The 19139-nt window shown below is 44.1% G+C and overlaps 1 protein-coding gene across 1 annotated transcript in view; it reads left to right on the top strand.

The window, feature by feature from the left end:
• xylt1 (xylosyltransferase I) overlaps positions 1-19139 on the top strand; it is a 222886-nt gene that overhangs the window by 137957 nt on the left and 65790 nt on the right. The window contains exons 3-4 of the mRNA XM_068003219.1: positions 5493-5665; positions 6394-6596. Of these exons, the coding sequence (XP_067859320.1) occupies positions 5493-5665; positions 6394-6596 (376 nt within the window). The remainder of the gene's footprint in view (positions 1-5492; positions 5666-6393; positions 6597-19139) is intronic.

The raw sequence follows: 19139 nt of genomic DNA, 5'->3' as shown, positions 1-19139 counted from the left end.
TAAAATTATTTTTTGCTTTTCCCTCTGTCTCTTTAATTTAATTCAATTATTTCTTTGGCTTTTTCTAAAAATAATTTTACATTTTTATTTACAGTGACGTACAGAATACTAACTTTAAATGAATGAAGTCTGCTTGCCTGCTTGAGCAGTGCAGCCTGAATCTGTGGGCATGACTTCACTTCCTGACAGATTTTGTGGGCGTGTCTTCTCCTCTCAGACTTTTCCAGCTGCGTGGCAACTCACGCTGCTCAGAGGCTGGGTTGACAGCGCACATTTTGTTTTTAAGTTCAAATTCATGCAATTCGATGCCACAGAGCCCGCAGTAAGTATTTTCGTTAATTTAATATGCAGGAGCTGCGGTGAGCATTGCCTTGCCGCTCTGCGTGATTTCTGGCCCATAATATACACCCAATAGTGTAATAGCTCCTCTATTGTTACTTATTTCTAACCAAATAGATTCTGTCTTTGACCCCTCAACTACATCATCCCTTTCCAGTGCTATAATAGTGTCTTTGATCAATACTGCCACAGCCCCTCCCCACCCCACTTTCTATCCTTCGCTATCTTTCCTGAATAACTTGTAGCCAGGAATATTAAATACCCAATCCTCCCTTGCTTTGAGCCAGGTCTCTGTTATTGCCACTATATCACATTCCATTGTGGCGACTTGAGCCTGAGGCTCACCAACCTTATTTAACATGTTACATGCATTTATGCACATGCACTGCAATCTCATCTTAGACTGCCTCGGATTTGCCCCCTTAATATACAAGCACTTTTGTCTTATGAAACTAGGCATCTTTAACAGGATGTAAAAAAAATTCTGTCCAGTAAGCAGAAACGTTTTGACTGAGAGACTGTAACAACTAATACTGCATATGTATAAAGGGGTAAACAATAGAATGTAACAAAGGTGATTTTTTTTAAATATTTATTCATGGGATATGGGAGTCGCCAGCAAGGCCAGCATTTATTGCCCATCCCTAATTGCCCTTGAGAAGGTGGTGGTGAGCTGCCTTCATAAACTGCTGCAGCCCGTGTGGTGAAGGTTCTCCCACAGTGCCGTTAGATAGGGAGTTCAGGACTTCGACCCAGCGACGATGAAGGAACGGCAATATATTTCCAAGTCAGGATGTTCTGTGACTTGGAGGGGAATGTGAAGGTGGTTGTCTTTCTAGGTGGTAGAGATCGTGGGTTTGGGAGATGCTGTCGAAGAAGACTTGGCGAGTTGCTGCAGTGCATCTTGTAGACGGCACACACTGCAGCCACTGTGCGCCGAAGGTGCAGGGAGTGAATGTTTAAGATGGTAGATGGGGTGCCAATCAAACAGGCTACTTTGTCCTGGATGGTTTTGAGCTTCTTGAGTGTTATTGGAGCGGCACTCATCCAGGCAAGTGGAGAGTATTCCATCACACTCCTGACTTGTGCCTTGTAGATGGTGGAAAGGCTTTGGGGAGTCAGGAGGTGAGTCACTCGCCACAGAATACTCCGCCTCTGACCTGCTTTTGTAGCCACAGTATTTATGTGGCTGGCCCAGTTAAGTTTCTGGTCAATGGTGACCCCAGGATGTTGATGTTGGGGGATTTGGCGATGGTAATGCCGTTGAATGCCATGGGGAGATGGTTAGACTCTCTCTTGTTGGAGATGGTCACTGCCTGGCACTTGTGTGGTGTGAGTGTTACTTGCCACTTATCAGCCCAAGCCTGGATGTTGTCCAGGTCTTGCTGCATGCGGGCACGGACTGCTTCATTATCTGAGGGATTGCGAATGGAACTGAACACTGTGCAGTCATCAGCGAACATCCCCATTTCTGACCTTATGATGGAGGGAAGGTCATTGACGAAGCAGCTGAAGATGGTTGGGCCGAGGACACTGCCCTGAGGAACTCCTGCAGCAATGCCCTGGGGCTGAGATGATTGGCCTCCAACAACCATGACCATCTTCCTTTGTGCTAGGTATGACCCCAGCCACTGGAGAGTTTTCCCCCTAATTCCCATTGACTTCAATTTTACTAGGGCTCCTTCATGCCAGACTCGGTCAAATGCTGCCTTGAGGTCAAAGGCAGTTACTCTCACCTCACCTCTGGAATTCAGCTCTTTTGTCCATGTTTGGACCAAGGCTGTAATGAGATCTGGAGCCGAGTGGTCCTGGCAGAAACCAAACTGAGCATCAGTGAGGAGGTTGTTGGTGATGACGACACTTTCCATCACTTTGCTGATGATTGAGAGTAGACTGATGGGGCGGTAATTGGCCGGATTGGATTTGTCCTGCTTTTTGTGGACAGGACATACCTGGGCAATTTTCCACATTGTCGGGTAGATGCCAGTGTTGTAGCTGTACTGGAACAGTTTGGCTAGAGGCGCGGCTGGTTCTGGAGCACAAGTCTTCAGCACTATAGCCGGGATGTTGTCGGAGCCCATAGCCTTTGCTGTATCCAGTGCACTCAGCCGTATCTTGATAACACGTGGAGTGAATCGAACTGGCTGAAGACTGGCTTCTGTGATGTTGGGGATATCGGGAGGAGGCCGAGATTGATCATCCACTTGGCACTTCTGGCTGAATATGATTGCAAATGCTTCAGCCTTGTCTTTTGCACTCACGTGATGGGCTCTGCCATCATTGACGATGGGGATGTTCATGGACCCTCCTCCTCCCATTAGTTGTTTAATTGTCCACCATCATTCACGTCTAGATGTGGCAGGACTGCAGAGCTTTGATCTGATCCATTGGTTGTGGGATCGCTTAGCTCTGTCCATAGCATGCTGCTCCTGCTGTTTAGCATGCATGTAGTCCTGAGTTGTAGCTTCACCAGGTTGGCACCTTACCTGTAGAAGTGCTGCTCCTGGCATGCTCTTCTACACTCCTCATTGAACCAGGGTTGATCCTCTGGTTTGTTGGTAATGGTAGAGTGAGGGTACGGTAGCGTAGTGGTTATGTTACTGGGCTAGTAATCCAGAGGCCTGGACTAAAATCCAGAGTCACAAGTTCAAATCCCGTCACGGCGGCTGGCGAATTTAAATTCAATTAATTAAATAAAAAATCTGGAATTAAAATACTAGTATCAGTAATGATAGCCATGAAACTACCGGATTGTCGTAAAAACCCATCTTGTTCACTAATGTCCTTTAGGGAAAGGAAACCTGCCGTCCTTACCCGGTCTGGCCTATATGTGACTCCAGACCCACAGCAATGTGGTTGATTCTTAATTGCCCTCTGAAATGGCCTAGCAAGCCACGCAGTTGTAAAAATCTTGCTAGGGATGGGCAATAAATGCCGGCCTTGCCAGCGACGCCCACATCCCGTGAACGAATAAAAAAAAAAATGCCGGGCCATGAGGTTACAGATTGTGGTGGAATACAATTCCGCTGCTGCTGATGGCCCACAGCGCCTCATGGATGCCCAGTTTTGAGCTGCTAGCTCTGTTCTGAATCTATCCCATTTAGCACGGTGGTAGTGCCACATAACACGATGGACGGTGTCCTCAGCGTGAAGACGGGACTTTGTCTCCACAAGGACTGTGGGGTGATCACTCCTACCAATACTGTAATGGACAGATGCATCTGCGAGAGGTAGATTGGTGAGGACGAGGTCAAGTGGGTTTTGCCCTCTTGTTGGTTCGCTCACCACCTGTCGCAGGCTCCATCTGGCAGTTGTGTCCTTCAGGACTCGGCCAGCTCCGTCAGTAGTGGTGCTACCGCGCCTCTCTTGGTGATGGACATTGAAGTCCCCCACCCAGAGTACATTCTCTGCCCTTGCTACCCTCATTGTTTCCTCCAAGTGGTGCTCAACATGGAGGAGGACTGATTCATCAGTTGAGGGAGGGCGGTAGGTGGTAATCAGCAGGAGAATTCCTTGCCCATATTTGACCTGATGCCGTGAGACTTGCAGCATATATATCATCAGGAAATGATAAAAACATAACGAGGGTGAACTTGGTCTTCGCCAGTAGCGCTCAACGGGCTCGTAGCGAATCGGTGGCCTGTTTTACACCACGCCTGATTTTCGCTTTCGTTGACTTGAATGGAAATGAAAATCAGACGAGCTGTAAAATGAGCTGCCGATTCGCTCTGAGCCCAACCTCGAGTTCACCCCCAACCTCTAGTTCCCAAAAGTAAGTTTTAATGATGTGGCGATGCCGGTGATGGACTGGGGTTGACAATTGTAAACAATTTTACAACACCAAGTTATAGTCCAGCAATTTTATTTTAAATTCACAAGCTTTCGGAGGCTACCTCCTTCCTCAGGTGAACGATGTGGAAATGAAATCCTCGAAATGAAGTCGCATTTATAATTCACAGAACAATGCTTGGTGAGTACAGACAGTTTTTTCAACTGCCCGTTGCCAAGGCAATCAGTGTGCAGACAGACAGGTGTTACCTGCCAGGTCTCACAGAATATACAAATCACCAAAAAAAACAACAAACAAAAAAAAACAGAGATAGAGAGTTAGAAACATAGAAAAGACAGCAACTGACCCGTTATATTAAAAACAGATAACATTTGTTCGCTGGTGGGGTAACGTGTAGCGTGACATGAACCCAAGATCCCGGTTGAGGCCGTCCTCATGGGTGCGGAACTTGGCAATCAATTTCTGCTCGACGATTTTGCGTTGTCGTGTGTCTCGAAGGCCGCCTTGGAGTATGCTTACCCGAAGGTCGGTGGCTGAATGTCCTTGACTGCTGAAGTGTTCCCCGACTGGGAGGGAGCCCTCCTGTTTGGCGATTGTTGCGCGGTGTCCGTTCATCCGTTGTCGCAGTGTCTGCATGGTCTCGCCAATGTACCATGCTCTGGGGCATCCTTTCCTGCAACGTATGAGGTAGACAACGTTGGCCGAGTCACAGGAGTATGAACCATGCACCTGGTGGGTGGTGTCCTCTCGTGTGATGGTGGTATTTGTGTCGATGATCTGGCATGTCTTGCAGAGGTTACCGCGGCAGGGTTGTGTGGTGTCGTGGACGCTGTTCTCTTGAAAGCTAGGTAATTTGCTGCGAGCGATGGTCTGTTTGAGGTTGGGTGGCTGTTTAAAGGCGAGTAGTGGAGGTGTGGAGTTCATGGTCGAGCTTCACGACAGCTGCAGCGCATGTTCAAGGCGATTTATCATAAAGATCACTACTATTACATGCACGTGGACAAGGTAGGCTTAAGAGAGGCCATGAGACTATCAAGTCCCTGGATTGATGTTATTAAAACCTGATGGCTGTCTGGTAATAGTTTTAATGCGCTTAGGTTACATTTTAATTCGTGTTACATTTACAGTATTCAACATATCTGGTGGACTTTATATGGTACATTGTGGTAGTCTGCGAGCTTTTCTGAGTGGCTTGTATCGTGGTTGAATCTTCAGACTGATCCTGGGGAGTGACAGCAATATTAGTTTATACTTTTATTGCCACGTCATTAGGGTAAATCATCTGCACTACAAAAGAAGCCTCCAAAGACGTTTGTATGGCATTTTCTCTAATTTTGTGATTTTCATCATCTGTTACAAACAGGAAAAGCAACAAATAATATCCAGCCGGAGGATGACTCCTTGGAATCTCTGCCACCAAACCCTGTCAGAATCGCCTTCGTTTTGGTTGTTCATGGTCGAGCTTCACGACAGCTGCAGCGCATGTTCAAGGCGATTTATCATAAAGATCACTACTATTACATGCACGTGGACAAGGTAGGCTTAAGAGAGGCCATGAGACTATCAAGTCCCTGGATTGATGTTATTAAAACCTGATGGCTGTCTGGTAATAGTGAAAAAAGGACTTTTTGCACACGTTGCCAGTATCGTGTTTTACAATAGTGATTTTGTGTTAAGAGAATGTAACAGTGAAATCCATCCATCGTCGAGGTTAACATTCTTCACATAATTTCTTTGTCGTTTATCTAGAAATCAACCGTTTCAAATCTCTTTGCTATCTTATGGTGTAGTTATGTTATATCTTATCAATTTTACACCAAAACGGTTCTGAGAATGGTGCGAGTCTACAGGATTGAATTTTACTGTCAACACCGCTTTCAACTTGGGGAGCAGTAGAGCACTGAATATGCATGTAGCGCCCTGTTTGGCAGGATTTGAATACCAATGACATTTTTAATGTTGATAGAGGGCAGACTGCCCTATAATCTTTTTAACATTAAAACTTGGGCACTTTTTAAATTTTGGTTTTAAAATTTATAAATTTGGTTTTGCACCAATTGCCATTAAAATGATGACTGGTATGAAACTACTTCCTGGAGTTGGTCACTCACTCGATGGTGAATCCTGAACAGGTCCAGTTCAGCTACGGGCACCTTGTGTTGCCGTGACAAGGAAATGCAAAGCATGCAGACGAGCGGCACTATTGGATGACTGCTTAAAAATTGTTTGTTGTTCCATTAATAATGTTTTTATTCTGTTTTAAGCGATCGAACTATCTGCATCGCGAAGTATTACAGTTTGCCAGCCAGTACCCAAATGTGCGGGTCACGTCCTGGCGGATGGCCACCATCTGGGGAGGGGCAAGTCTGCTGACCATGTACCTGCAGAGCATGCGGGAACTACTGGAGATGAAAGACTGGTCCTGGGACTTCTTCATCAACCTAAGTGCTGCTGATTACCCCATCAGGTACAGAAAAGAGGAAGTATATACACTTACACTTTACTTGAGAGTCCAAGAATGCCTGGACACTGGCAACATCCTTGCACCACTCTCTCCTTTTTAACTTTGTTCAGTAGCTGCTCCTAATCGAGACCTGAGCTTCTGTAGAGAAGGAAAGACTGGACAGCAGCTCATTAGGCTAAAGAAAATGTAGGTCAGATACTAAACAGTTCAGTCAGGCAGGGTCTATCAATACTGGACAGTGCCATCAACGGTGGGACACTGCATTCGACCCTCCGGCATTCTATCAGCATTTACAATACCATTGAGTTAGGGTTTCCAAAACATAAGTTGGAACTAGAGATGAGTTATACAGGCTGTGCCTAGTGTTGTTTGAGAATATTGATGAATGGAGATAGTTTCTGTTTTTTTAAGTTACTGGAATAACTAGTTCTCCTGTGGTGCAGCTTTTCAAAAATGAATTTCAGGATTTACTCCCTGAAGTATTTTCCACTCTCCATGTTATCAGTTTTACCTCTTCTGCAACCACAGCAGCCCCAAGAATAAACATGGTCTTAAAAAGAAAGGGCAAAATGATTTTACTGAAAAAGACATTGAGGCGAGAGTCATGAAGCAGGGTTGGACTGTATGTGTATCAGGAGGCAGAGCTGGGCTGTATGTTTAGAAGCACATTGGATATAATTTTGTCAAGCTCAGTTTAAATTGCATTTTTCAGTGCGAGAGTTTCAAGCACAGAATACACAGGATGGAATCACGCAACTCAGTGTTGTTCCTCAGATCTCTTGTGTTTAGTCTTAACTGCAGCTTAGATTCAAAAATAAGTTTAGGTTATAAACTTATAGCTGATAAACTCTTCAAAGCAGAAAGATTCCCTTAAATTTCAGTGATATTAAAACTGAAGGATAAGCTAGATAGGCTGACTGGCCTCCCTCATCTGTACTTATCCCTATGATCAAATGATTATCTTTCTGCCTCAAAGTCCTAATGTACCTCATGATAAATTATTCCTATAGGTAGGAGTTATAAAAAAACTGTGAAAGAATTGTGTTCTTCAAGGTTCATGGCAGACATTTCAAGAAAGTTTAGTACAATGTGTTTGTATTCCCCACGTATTCCACTGTGTATACTCTTGGTTCCTGTTGACCACTCATTTGTATTAGACAACAGAATCAGTCACCTACCCTGTTTTTTTAGCAAATACGTCAGTATAGCAGGACCTAAATATCATATCTGAGACAAGTCAGAGACAAAATTGCACAAAGAAAAATTGGAATGAACTGAAAATGACAGCTTTGAATAAATGTTGCAAGCTAAACTATTTTTGCCCAGATCTCTCTCAAACTTCAACACATTTGGATCCTGTTTTTCTTTTAAAGTCACAGTTGAAATATGTGAACGAAACGATTTTCCTAGTTATGAATTCAGCCTACACAACCAGTACATTGATACTAAAGAACCTCAATCAAAGTCACCGAGAGCTAATTTAGTGTGATGCAGCACTTTGCAACATGGGTGATTTCCAGCAGAAACCTCTACATTAAGTCTCCAAGTTCATGCTGACTTAATAGAGCAGGTTAATAACTTCAATACCTGGGCCTATTGATTCCTTTACCCTGCTCTCCTCAGTTTATCACAACCAGCAAGTCATCACATTTATCTTAGCTGATGTTGGCTGTGAAACCTGCTGAGTAGGGAGTACTGATCGTTAACATTTAAAGGTTATCCAGAGTGATTGGATTGAAAGCCTTGTTTGGTGTTTTCTATGGGTTTGACTTCATAAAATAGTTTTCCGTTATATTTCTATTGTTATTCACGGGTGTTTACCGCTGAGCTCATTGGTATTGACTTCTGACAATGACATTTATTCCGAATGGAAAATTGATTTTCCAACCAAGGCCGTACTCCCAGCAGTTTTCTTTCACTGTCTTGCCTCATTCCACTAACGATGGACCCAACACAATGTTGGAAAGTTGCTCCACATTCTCTGCCTCTGTGGCAGAGGTGTGTCTTTTCAAACATCTCACAGAGCACTTCTACTCAAGCAGCAAAGCCCCGTAGTGCCATTTACCATAAAGTAGCAGGTGACCTTCAACACAGCACCAGTGCAGGGCTTCAAATGTGCAGTGAATTCTTGTTTGAGTTTTGAGAATCATTTAGGATTAGAATTTTGTTTTAAGAGTGAGGGAAAAGACTAATTGGTCCTTTAATGATATAGAGTCATTACAAACCAGAGGTCGAGTCACTTCTGTACTCTAAAAGTAAATATTCTACTGCAGTGCCTTTGTAGTCAGTAGTTACACTATGTAGCTGCACTCACTAAAGTGTTTTAACAAGAGTTCCTTTTAATCCAGCAAATGCTTCCATTCACATATCAGAGGGCTGCCCTTTCAGTATGTCATTAACTAAAAACAGCCCTAAGTAGTTAACTATCACATAATACCTTTTAATGATTGATGAAATATTCTCCCAAGCTATGTCTTCCTCTTGGTCCTAACTTGCAACCCACACAGTATCTGTCTGACACCAGTCAGAGATGCAGTTTGTCCATCGTCTTCATGGCTTCCCCTTGTAACACTGGACATTACCGAGCAGTGCTGTCATCTATCCTGTTTCTGTCACCAACCCTGCCAACTAATGCTCCTTCACCTGAGCTCTGAGTCTTTCATTTGTTTCTGTGAATTGACGCATGATTTTGTTTTCTCACTTGTGGGACCTGACAGACCATTTCAAAGCTACTCACGTGTCATGATGTGTTTACTTGCAACATCGACAGATGTAACTGAAAGGAAGAATTTTTAATTTAAAACTTTGGTTTTCATTAAAGGTGGTGATCACTGGCTGTAAAAAGTAAGTTGTTTAGGGACCTAAAAAGAATCATCTCTTATTTTCAAAGGGTTAATTATTATAATACACCACCATACTGGCCATGCCATGCATTGCCAAGCCTATTTGTATGTGACATCAAGATATCCAGATAAACTTGGATATTAGCTTAGCACTGTACTCCTTTTGAAAATGGCAGTGATCATTACTTGTATTCATCACAGAGCTTTCTTTTTTTTTTATTCGTTCACGGGATGTGGGCGTCGCTGGCAAGGCCGGCATTTATTGCCCATCCCTAAGAGGGCAATTAAGAATCAACCACATTGCTGTGGGTCTGGAGTCACATATAGGCCAGACCGGGTAAGGACGGCAGGTTTCCTTCCCTAAAGGACATTAGTGAACCAGATGGGTTTTTACGACAATCCGGTAGTTTCATGGCTATCATTACTGATACTAGTATTTTAATTCCAGATTTTTATTTAATTAATTGAATTTAAATTCGCCAGCCGCCGTAGCGGGATTTGAACTCGTGACTCTGGATTTTAGTCCAGGCCTCTGGATTACTAGCCCAGTAACATAACCACTACGCTACCGTACCCTTTTAATATTAATAAACATGGACAAGTATTACTGCCATTTTGACTGGCATAAATTAACTTTCCAATCTTTCTTGCCTGACTTTAGTCTGTCTGTTTCACTGTGCCGGCTTCAATCACACTGACTACCAGTTAACCTGGCAGAAGTGCTTGTACTACTCTGATTAGAGGATTTTCATGTATGCTAAGGAACATGCGTATGCAAAACCACCATTTTGGCTTGTGTACCAGCTGGGACAGAAGCAATTTGCATGCAGATTTAAGGATGAATTGTTTGTAAACAACCACAATTTGCATATATTCACAGTTCATAGAAGTGTGCTTGACAGTGAGATCGTGGTGTGCAGGCAGGGACCAGTATGACTGTAAATTGGATCACAATTACATTTTAACAGGAGTAACCTACAAAGTCTGTCAGGATGATTACTACGACAACACGGTCTTTTTTTTTAGATGATCCCTGGGAAGCTCATCTCTTTACAGTAGTTGAATCTCTGATAATACCAGGCTTTCTGTACCCAGACTGAGCCTCGTGCTATGCGCACAGAATTGAGACATTTTGTTGACCCCATTTAAGAAATTAATCATGAAATGACTTCTTCACATGTCAGTGCATTTGTGTGCTTACCATTAGTGTTTGGTACGCCTTCTGTTATGGCTCAACAGAGCTTGATACAGGAACAAAAAAGCCCACAATACACTATAGTTGTGCCCTGAAGACAGTGACCCAGTTTTAACGACGCTGGACGATGTCTTGACACATTTTTCATTTTCCGCACAGGTGAGTCGAGCAACCAGTTATTAGACATTGTGGAGATTTTTTGAGGCATCTTTGTGATCTCTTTTAGATAAGATTGTTCTGTTGTGGGAATAGCAAGTGACTTTTTAATCATCGTCATCTGTTTTGCATTGAATTTTTTAATTGGCTACTATTTCACAAACATCATTTAACTTAGATTTTATTTGTAGTGGAGCTAAATATTCCACCTACAAGCATGTGTTCCTCACTCTGTGTTAAGATGGCAAAGCAACTAATCGAATCATAGATTTTTGCAGCACAGGAGGAGGCCATTCAGCCCATCGTGCCTGTGCCGGTTCTTTGAAAGAGCTATTCAACTTGTCCCGATCCGCTACTCTTTCCCCATAGCCCTGCAAATTTCTCCCCTTCAAGTATTTATCCAATTTCCTTTTGAAAGTTGCTTTTGAATCTGCTTCCACCACCCTTTCAGGCAGTGCATTCCAGATCATAACAACTCGCTGCGTAAAAAAAATTCTCCTAATTTCCCCCCCGCCCCCCCAGATTCTTTTGATAATTATCTTAAGCCTGTGTCCTGTGGTTACTGACACTTCTGCCAGTAGAAACAGTTTCTCCCTATCAAAGCCCTTCATAATTTTGTCCACCTCTATTAAATATCCCTTTAACCTTCCCTGCTCTAAGAATAATCCCAGCTTCTCAAGTCTTTCCACAGAATTGAAGTCCCTCATCCCTGGTACCATTCTAATAAATCCCCTCTGTACCCTCTCCAAGCCCTTGACATCTTTCCTAAAGTTCCCTTTTTTGTCAAATAACCATCGTGCACTGCAGAAATTTAGTTTTCAGGCTGCATTAACCAGCCCACAAGAAGCTTCAGAAGAGCAAAGATAAAGGGAACAAAAGCCTAGAAAAACATTAGGCGATATCATGGGTGAAAACTGAATGTACTTGCATCACATTCGTCTGTCTTCTATTCAAATGGAGATGTTAACTCATTTAAAATAATTAGTGGCTGGAGGAAGTTCTACCCCAAACATAGTATTGAAATGCAAACAATTTTTACTGTAAAAATAAAGGAGGCACGTATACACAGTGCAAGTATATTTTACGCCGGCATCGATCAGTTGGGCTGAATGGCCTGTTTCTGTGCTGTAGACTCTATGGCCCCGATATTTACTGGGAGACGGGGAGGGAGCGGGTGTGCGCGTTTGCGACCGGAAAACCTGGAAGTGCCAGGAACGCGGATGTCCAGTCGAATTTAACGGCAGGACCTCATTAATACTTTTTTACCCTCGTTTCCCGCCTGGCAGCCGGCCAGATTGAGAGGCTGACCAGCTGCCGGGTGGAGAAGCCTGCGGTACAAGGCTGCAGTCGGGGACCCTTGGGGATGGCCCCTGGCGATCGGAAAAGATTGCGGCTTGGTAGGAGGGTGGTCGGAGGGAAAGATCGGGACATAGTGGTGGGGATAGGCAGATCGCAGGGGGGTCGGAAAATTGCAACAGGGGGAGGCAGATCAAGGGGAGAGTGGCACTTCGCGGTGGGTCAGCCGATCACAGGGGAGTCGGCAGATCGGGGCGGGGTGGTGGTCAGCCGATTGCGGGGGGGGTTTCAGCAGACCGCGGGAGGGTAGGCAGATCACGGCAGAAGATTGAGGATCTGGGGGAAAGCACTCCTGCTCCTCCTGGCCACACAAGCAGTGCTGGAAAAGCACTTACTTCAGCCGACGGGTTTCCCGAGCCGTGGGAGACCCGGCCCGTAGCCATTAAATTCAAATGGCTCCCAAAATCTGAGGAACAGAGCCTCATTTAGATTTTATAATTACAGGCTCGCCTCTCCAGTGCAGGTAACTTGGCTGCCCGCAAACCCGTTGCGGTAAAAGTGGGCGCATTAGCGGCGGGTTGGGGTCGGGTTTCATATATTTACCGATTTAATCCCCACCCCCGACTCGCTCCCATCCGTCGTGTGAGGGTAAAATTACCCCCATTGTAACTCTATACCTGAAACCAGTTGAAATTCTAAAGTTTGTTGGTATCACCCTGTTTTTCCCACCTTCCTATTTAGTGGCTTAAATCCTATGGCCCTAAATTGATGGGGCCCAAATATTGGTGAGTCCTCGAGCCTGCTTTAATGATTTTGGTAGATGGATAAATATTGGCTAGGACAGCGGGGAGAGCTCCCATGCACTTCTTCAAAATAGCACCATGGGATGTTTTACATCCACCCGAGAGGATAGACGGGGCCTCAGTTTAACGTCTCATCCGAAAGGCAGCACCTCCGACAGTGCAGCAATGGAGTGTTAGCCTGGATAATGTGCTCAAGTCTCGGGAGTGGGACTTGAACCCACAACCTTCTGTCTCAGAGGCGAAAGTGCTACCACTGAACCACAGCTGTTCAAGTCCAGGGTTGTGTCTGATGGCATTCCTGGAAAACTTTGTGAATTCTACTCGATTTGTTCAGAGCAGGTGTGGGTTCCATGCTGGGCCTCCTACAGGCCTCAAAGAAGTGGAGGACAGAAAGTCTTCAGAATGTCCCCCACACCCATTCCATGTAAGGACTAAAAGAATTTTTTATTTTTAAATACCTTTCAATCACTGGCCCAATAAGAACAAGGTGCCATTCTGAGTCTCCAGTGGCAAAGTGGGGTGGCACTGGAGACTCAGAATGGTGACACAGGGCATCCATCCCAAGCATTTAATCGACCCCATCCCCTGGTTTTGAGACGGGTGACTTGCATTGTAAGGTGACACATGGAAGTCCCAAGTCACCGCATTTCCAGCTGGTATGGTCTGTGGAATTTCTAGCCCCTGGGCTGTGCAAAGGATTTTTTTTTTTAAATGTCGTCTCGATTTTAATATAGCCAGAAAAGTCTGTTTAAAGGTGGGAGTAGTTCAAACCACTAAACAGGACGAATGGCTCATTGCAGGAGGATGCAAGGCAGATGAACTGATTTTCCTTCTCCACTGTGTCCAGTTTTGTGCCTCTGATTCAGTCTCATTCTTAGCTCGGTTGTGTTAACTTCACATTCTTGACAGACCTAGATTTTCCAATTGTAACAAAAAGGTAATCTATTTTAAAAGAATTGGTTACTGTCACCTTTACAGTCGGAAAATCTAGGCCCCGGTGTATAAATTCTTTGAAAGAGTAATAATAACATATTGTGTGGGGCCACTATCCATGGTCAGAATTTTAATGACTAAATTTTGCCCTACTATTACTAGTGCCACGTCACTCTTCTAATATTCTCTTCCAATACCTTTCTGCACAAATAAATCTAAAACCCCAATAAAGTCAGCATGAGGCCTGCCCAGCCTCGATGGCACTGTCATTGAAGACTGATTCCAACCTTCTTTTAGACTTGTTTTATCCTGAAACTTTGGTAACAGTTCAAATTTGTGTCTTTTTTTTCAAACAAGATGCAGTTTAACATGAAGATTTTGTTGAAATGGATTTATTTTATAATGTTTCCCTGTGGCGATTTGAGTCAGAATTTTAAAGTCCACATAAAGAAATGCAGAAAGTAGAAGGAGCAGGCGCCGAGCTGCGGTTCCCTGGCGAGCTGCATGAATCACATCAGCAGCACTGTCACCTAAATGGGGCATTTGTGTGTGCTGTACTGTAAATGGGTAGGTTTGATACTGGTTGTCACCTTGTGTGATTGACGCAGCTGCCATTAGCCTTATCACTTTAATTACAGCCTTTGTAGCAGAAGCAACACCACAGCTTTCCATTCCAGGCAGGTTTGCAGTGTTGTAAATGTTGCCGACAGGAATGCCCTCCGTGGTAATTTCCGGATGTTTAGAAAATTCCAGCCTGGACAAATTACGCAGATAGGTTTAATGAAGTGTCTGCCCAGCAGTGCTACGGGTTTCATCGTGGTCTACTGTCACGGTGGCTGATACAGAGGCCTATCAGCCAGCTTTTTGTGGGAGCATTTTAAGGAGAGATTTTCTGACCCTCTGGTACTGCTATGTCAGTTGTTGAAGTCATTCCATGTGGAAGTATTGCTAAGTGCTCTCAGTAAATGGCCCTTCATCCTAGTAAGAGGGGGAGCTACTGAAGCAGCAAATGTGGAAATTTGCACAGCTTAGAATGCAAAGCGCGGTTTTCTTTGGCTGCCAAATGGAGATGCAGCGCAGACCCCTTGAGGGCATAAAATCCACTTCAGTGAGCATGGGAGGGGCTTAATATTGTTACAATACAGCCATGAAGACATTCACAGACAGACAGTTTCTTGTGTATAATTTCATGGTGAATATGACACAGTTCAGGATAAACTTGTTTCTAGGTGTGGAGTACGTGAATGGAGATTAAGCTTCAGGGAAATCTATTTAGCCGGTTCTGCAATATTGCAGGACTTCAGCTGTTTTTTTCTGGTCAGAGTGGACTGTTTAATGAAACATTATATTGAAGATAAAGTGAGAAAGTGTAAAGTCAATGTGAGTTATGACAATATAGGGTAGAAATTCCGATTAGCGAACTTCATATTCGACCCTTTTAATTGCTCTTACTACATTTCTGGATGCATTTTTTTTTCTGGCATTAACCCATTTAAAATAAATGGATTAATTTAGAATACATTGCGTGATGCCTGCATATAAATAGCATGCACTGGATTATAGTACAAGCACATTAAGTGCTCCCATGTGAAGTTTGCCAAATGGAATTTCTACTGTCCTAATTCTTGTTACCTTTGATGAAAATGTATTATGTGAGTAAACCAGTTGGATTGATTTGGACAATGAGACAACATTCTGTGTAAAACCATGCTTGAGGGCCAGGGCTTTTGTACTAACAAATCAGTCTGCTCTCCACTCCTGGTATACATTCAGCAACATTTATAGAGGAAAAGAAATCAATGTAGAGTAGCTCCAGATGTAAGTGAGGCTTGTATGAAGCTGTGGCAGCCTCACATGCTACAGGTAGAATTAGAGAGCCATGGATAGTGCATACATTCATCTACTGTGCAGGCATGTGGGGTAATTTTAACCTAATCCGTATGGTGGGTAACTGTCAGGATTGGATCGGCTGCTTGTTTTACACCCCGCCCGACTTTACTTTCCATTGACTTTCTTCAATGACGGAAAACTCCCAATTTGGGCACGTGGCATATAAGACATGGGCCAAAACAATTTTACATCACTGGACTACGGCGTTTGCCCATGCTATGGTCAGAAGTATGGTGGCAAGGCACCTACACATCTTACCATGTGTTGTGCTGCTCATCACACTGCTTGTACCTGCTGTCCACTTAGCAAGTGCTTAACCCTGTACCTGTCAGTTGTCTAATAATTGTTCTCCTTGGGGTCAGAGGTAAGTGAGGTGCCTCCAAGATAACAGATCTGGTGATAAAAATTCAGAATCAGTTCGGCCCTCTGTGGCAGACTCGATACTCCAATATGTAGATCAGGCCGATCTGAAGCACTACAGAGCACTTTTGCTGATTGGCTAGCCAGCCTGGCTCACTAATGGAACGCAGAGGGGTTGACATGCCTTCCCACTTGGTTCCAGATAATTCGGCAAGTCAATGTTCTAATGGGTGGGATGGCTGTGATAAATATGAAACATTTTAGTCAATAATAAATGAATTATTGACTTCTTCCTTGCTGAACAGCACACACAGGGTTAAAATTAGGTATTGCTGGCTTACTAATGCAAGCTACAGAACATACACATGGATAGATTGCAGGCCATTTCAGGTTGTTCCTGTGAAGCAAAAGGTGGTTTAATATGCTAATATCTATACCATGCAGAGCCTTGTCCAGCAATGTCCCTGATAGCTATTTAGGTAAGTATTAATTTCCTGCAATCATAAGTGGTTTGAAGTGGAATAGATCAATGAGCTTCCCAGGAAAAGGTCAAGCAATTCAATTCAAATACAAGCATCCTGTCAATGGCTGACTACCTAAATGTAGTTTCGAGAAATACAGTTTTTAAATTCCCTTTTCTCTGGGTATATTCAAAAAAGAAATTGCAACTACATCTTAGCTGTATTGTAACTAGGCAGTAGTTAATCTGAAGCCAGTAGAGCTAAGGTGCAGGTCAGCAACTCTGTGTTAATCACAGCCATATCAGTAAAGGGACTATGGCCCCGATATGAATGGAGAGGTGGGAAGGGCGCGGGGAAGCGTGGTAGTATGTGGGGAAACCCAGTAAGGCCAGGGCTTCACTGAAAGCTTGTCTTCACAAAGGAGGACACAAATAACCTCCCAGAAATGTTAGGGAACCAAGGGTCTAGTGAGAGGGAGGAACTGAAGGAAACCAGTATTAGTAAAAAAAAAAATAGTGCTTGGGAAATTAATGGGGCTAAAGGCTGACAAATCCCCAGGGCCTGATAATCTACATCCCAGAGTACTAAAGGAAGTGGCCCTGGAAATAGTGGATGCATTGGTGATCATCTTCCAAAATTCTATTGACTCTGGAACAGTTCCTACAGATTGGAGGGTGGCAAATGTAACCCCACTATTTAAAAAAGGAGGGAGAGAAAAAACAGGGAATTACAGACCGGTTAGCTGAACATCAATAGTGGGGAAAATGCTGGAGACTATTATAAAAGATGTGATAACAGAACACTTGGAGGGCATTAACGGGATTGGACAAAGTCAGCATGGGTTTATGAAAGGGAAATCGTGCTTAACAAATCTACTGGAGTTTTTTGAGGATGTAACTAGTAGAATAGATAGGGGAGAACCAGTGGATGTGGTGTATTTGGATTTTCAGAAGGCTTTTGATAAGCTCCCACACAAGAGGTTAGTGTGCAAAATTAAAGCACATGGGACTGGGGGGAATATACTGGCATGGATTGAGAATTGGTTGACAGACAGGAAACAGATAGTAGGAATAAACGGGTCTTTTTCCGGGTGGCAGGCAGTGACTAGTGGGGTACCGCAGGGATCAGTGCTTGGGCCCCAGCTATTCACAATATATATCAATGATTTGGATGAGGGAACTAAATGTAACATTTCCAAGTTTGCAGATGACACAAAGCTGGGGTGGAATGTGAGCTGTGAGGAGGATGCAAAGAGGCTCCAATGTGATTTAGACAAGTTGGGTGAGTGGGCAAGAACATGGCAGATTCAGTATAACGTGGATAAATGTGAGGTTATCCACTTTGGTTGTAAAAACAGAAAGGCAGATTATCATCTGAATGGTGATAGATTGGGAAAAGGGGAGGTGCAACGAGACCTGGGTGTCCTTGTACACCAGTTGCTGAAAGCGAGCATTCAGGAGCACAAGCAATTAGGAAGGCGAATAGTATGTTGGCCTTCATTGCAAGAGGATTTGAGTACAGGAGCAGGGATGTCTTACTGCAGTTGTACAGGGTCTTGGTGAGGCAACATCTGGAGTATTGTGTGCAGTTTTGGTTTCCTTTTCTGAAGGAAGGATGTCCTTGCCATGGAGGGAGTGCAACGAAGACTTACCAGACTGATTCCTGGGACGGCAGGACTGACATATGAGGAGAGATTGGGTCGACTAGGCCTATATTCACTAGAGTTTAGAAGAATGAGAGGTGATCTCATCGAAACATATAAAATTCTAACAGGACTAGACAGACTAGATGCAGGGAGGATGTTCCTGATGGCTGGGAAGTCGAGAACCAGGGGTCACAGTCTCAGGATACGGGGTATGCCATTTAGAACTGAGAGGAGGAGAAATTTCTTCACTCAGAGGGTGGTGAACCTGTGGAATTCTCTACCACAGAAGGCAGTGGAGGCCAAGTCATTAGATGTATTCAAGAAGGAGATAGATATATTTCTTAATGCTAAAGGGATCAAAGGATATGGGGAAAAAGCGGGAACAGGGTACTGAGTTAGACGATCAGCCATGATCATTTTGAATGGCGGAGCAGGCCCGAAGGACTGAATGGCCTACACTTGCTCCTATTTTCTATGTTTCTATGAAATAAAAGAATGCAGACTCCCACCCAATAGCCAGCCAGATCGACAGCCTGGCCAGCGGGCCAAAGCAGGAATTTGCGGCAGGAGGCCGCAGCCGGGGACCTGTGGGTCACAAGGAAACCTGAAAAAGAAATGTAAAGCTTACCTTCTGGGCCTCGTCTGGCCTGGGATCTGGCTCCCTTCAGGTTTTGCCTGATTGGGGAGCTGACTCTTCCCTCTCCCCCGCTCAGATCTTAGGTTAAAATTGCAGATCGTGTCCTGATGACATTATTGGACCCGATCTGCATATTTTAAAAGCTGTTATTTCAACCTCCCACCTGCCCCCAACCCACCCGTTCTTGGGAATTAAAATTACCCCCATGGTCTGATGGAGTGGATTTCTCAATAAATTGGTTTGGAGGCTTGTAAATATAATGATGGGTTTTTGTAAGCATCAGATATCCTGCTGACCAAAAATAAACTGCACACATATATGTGTGTG

This window comes from Heptranchias perlo, chromosome 22, assembly GCF_035084215.1.
Source record: "Heptranchias perlo isolate sHepPer1 chromosome 22, sHepPer1.hap1, whole genome shotgun sequence".
In the NCBI taxonomy this organism is placed as follows: Eukaryota; Metazoa; Chordata; class Chondrichthyes; order Hexanchiformes; family Hexanchidae; genus Heptranchias; species Heptranchias perlo.
The sequence above is the reverse complement of the archived record's forward strand: the minus strand, read 5'-3'. Positions and strand labels throughout refer to the sequence as shown.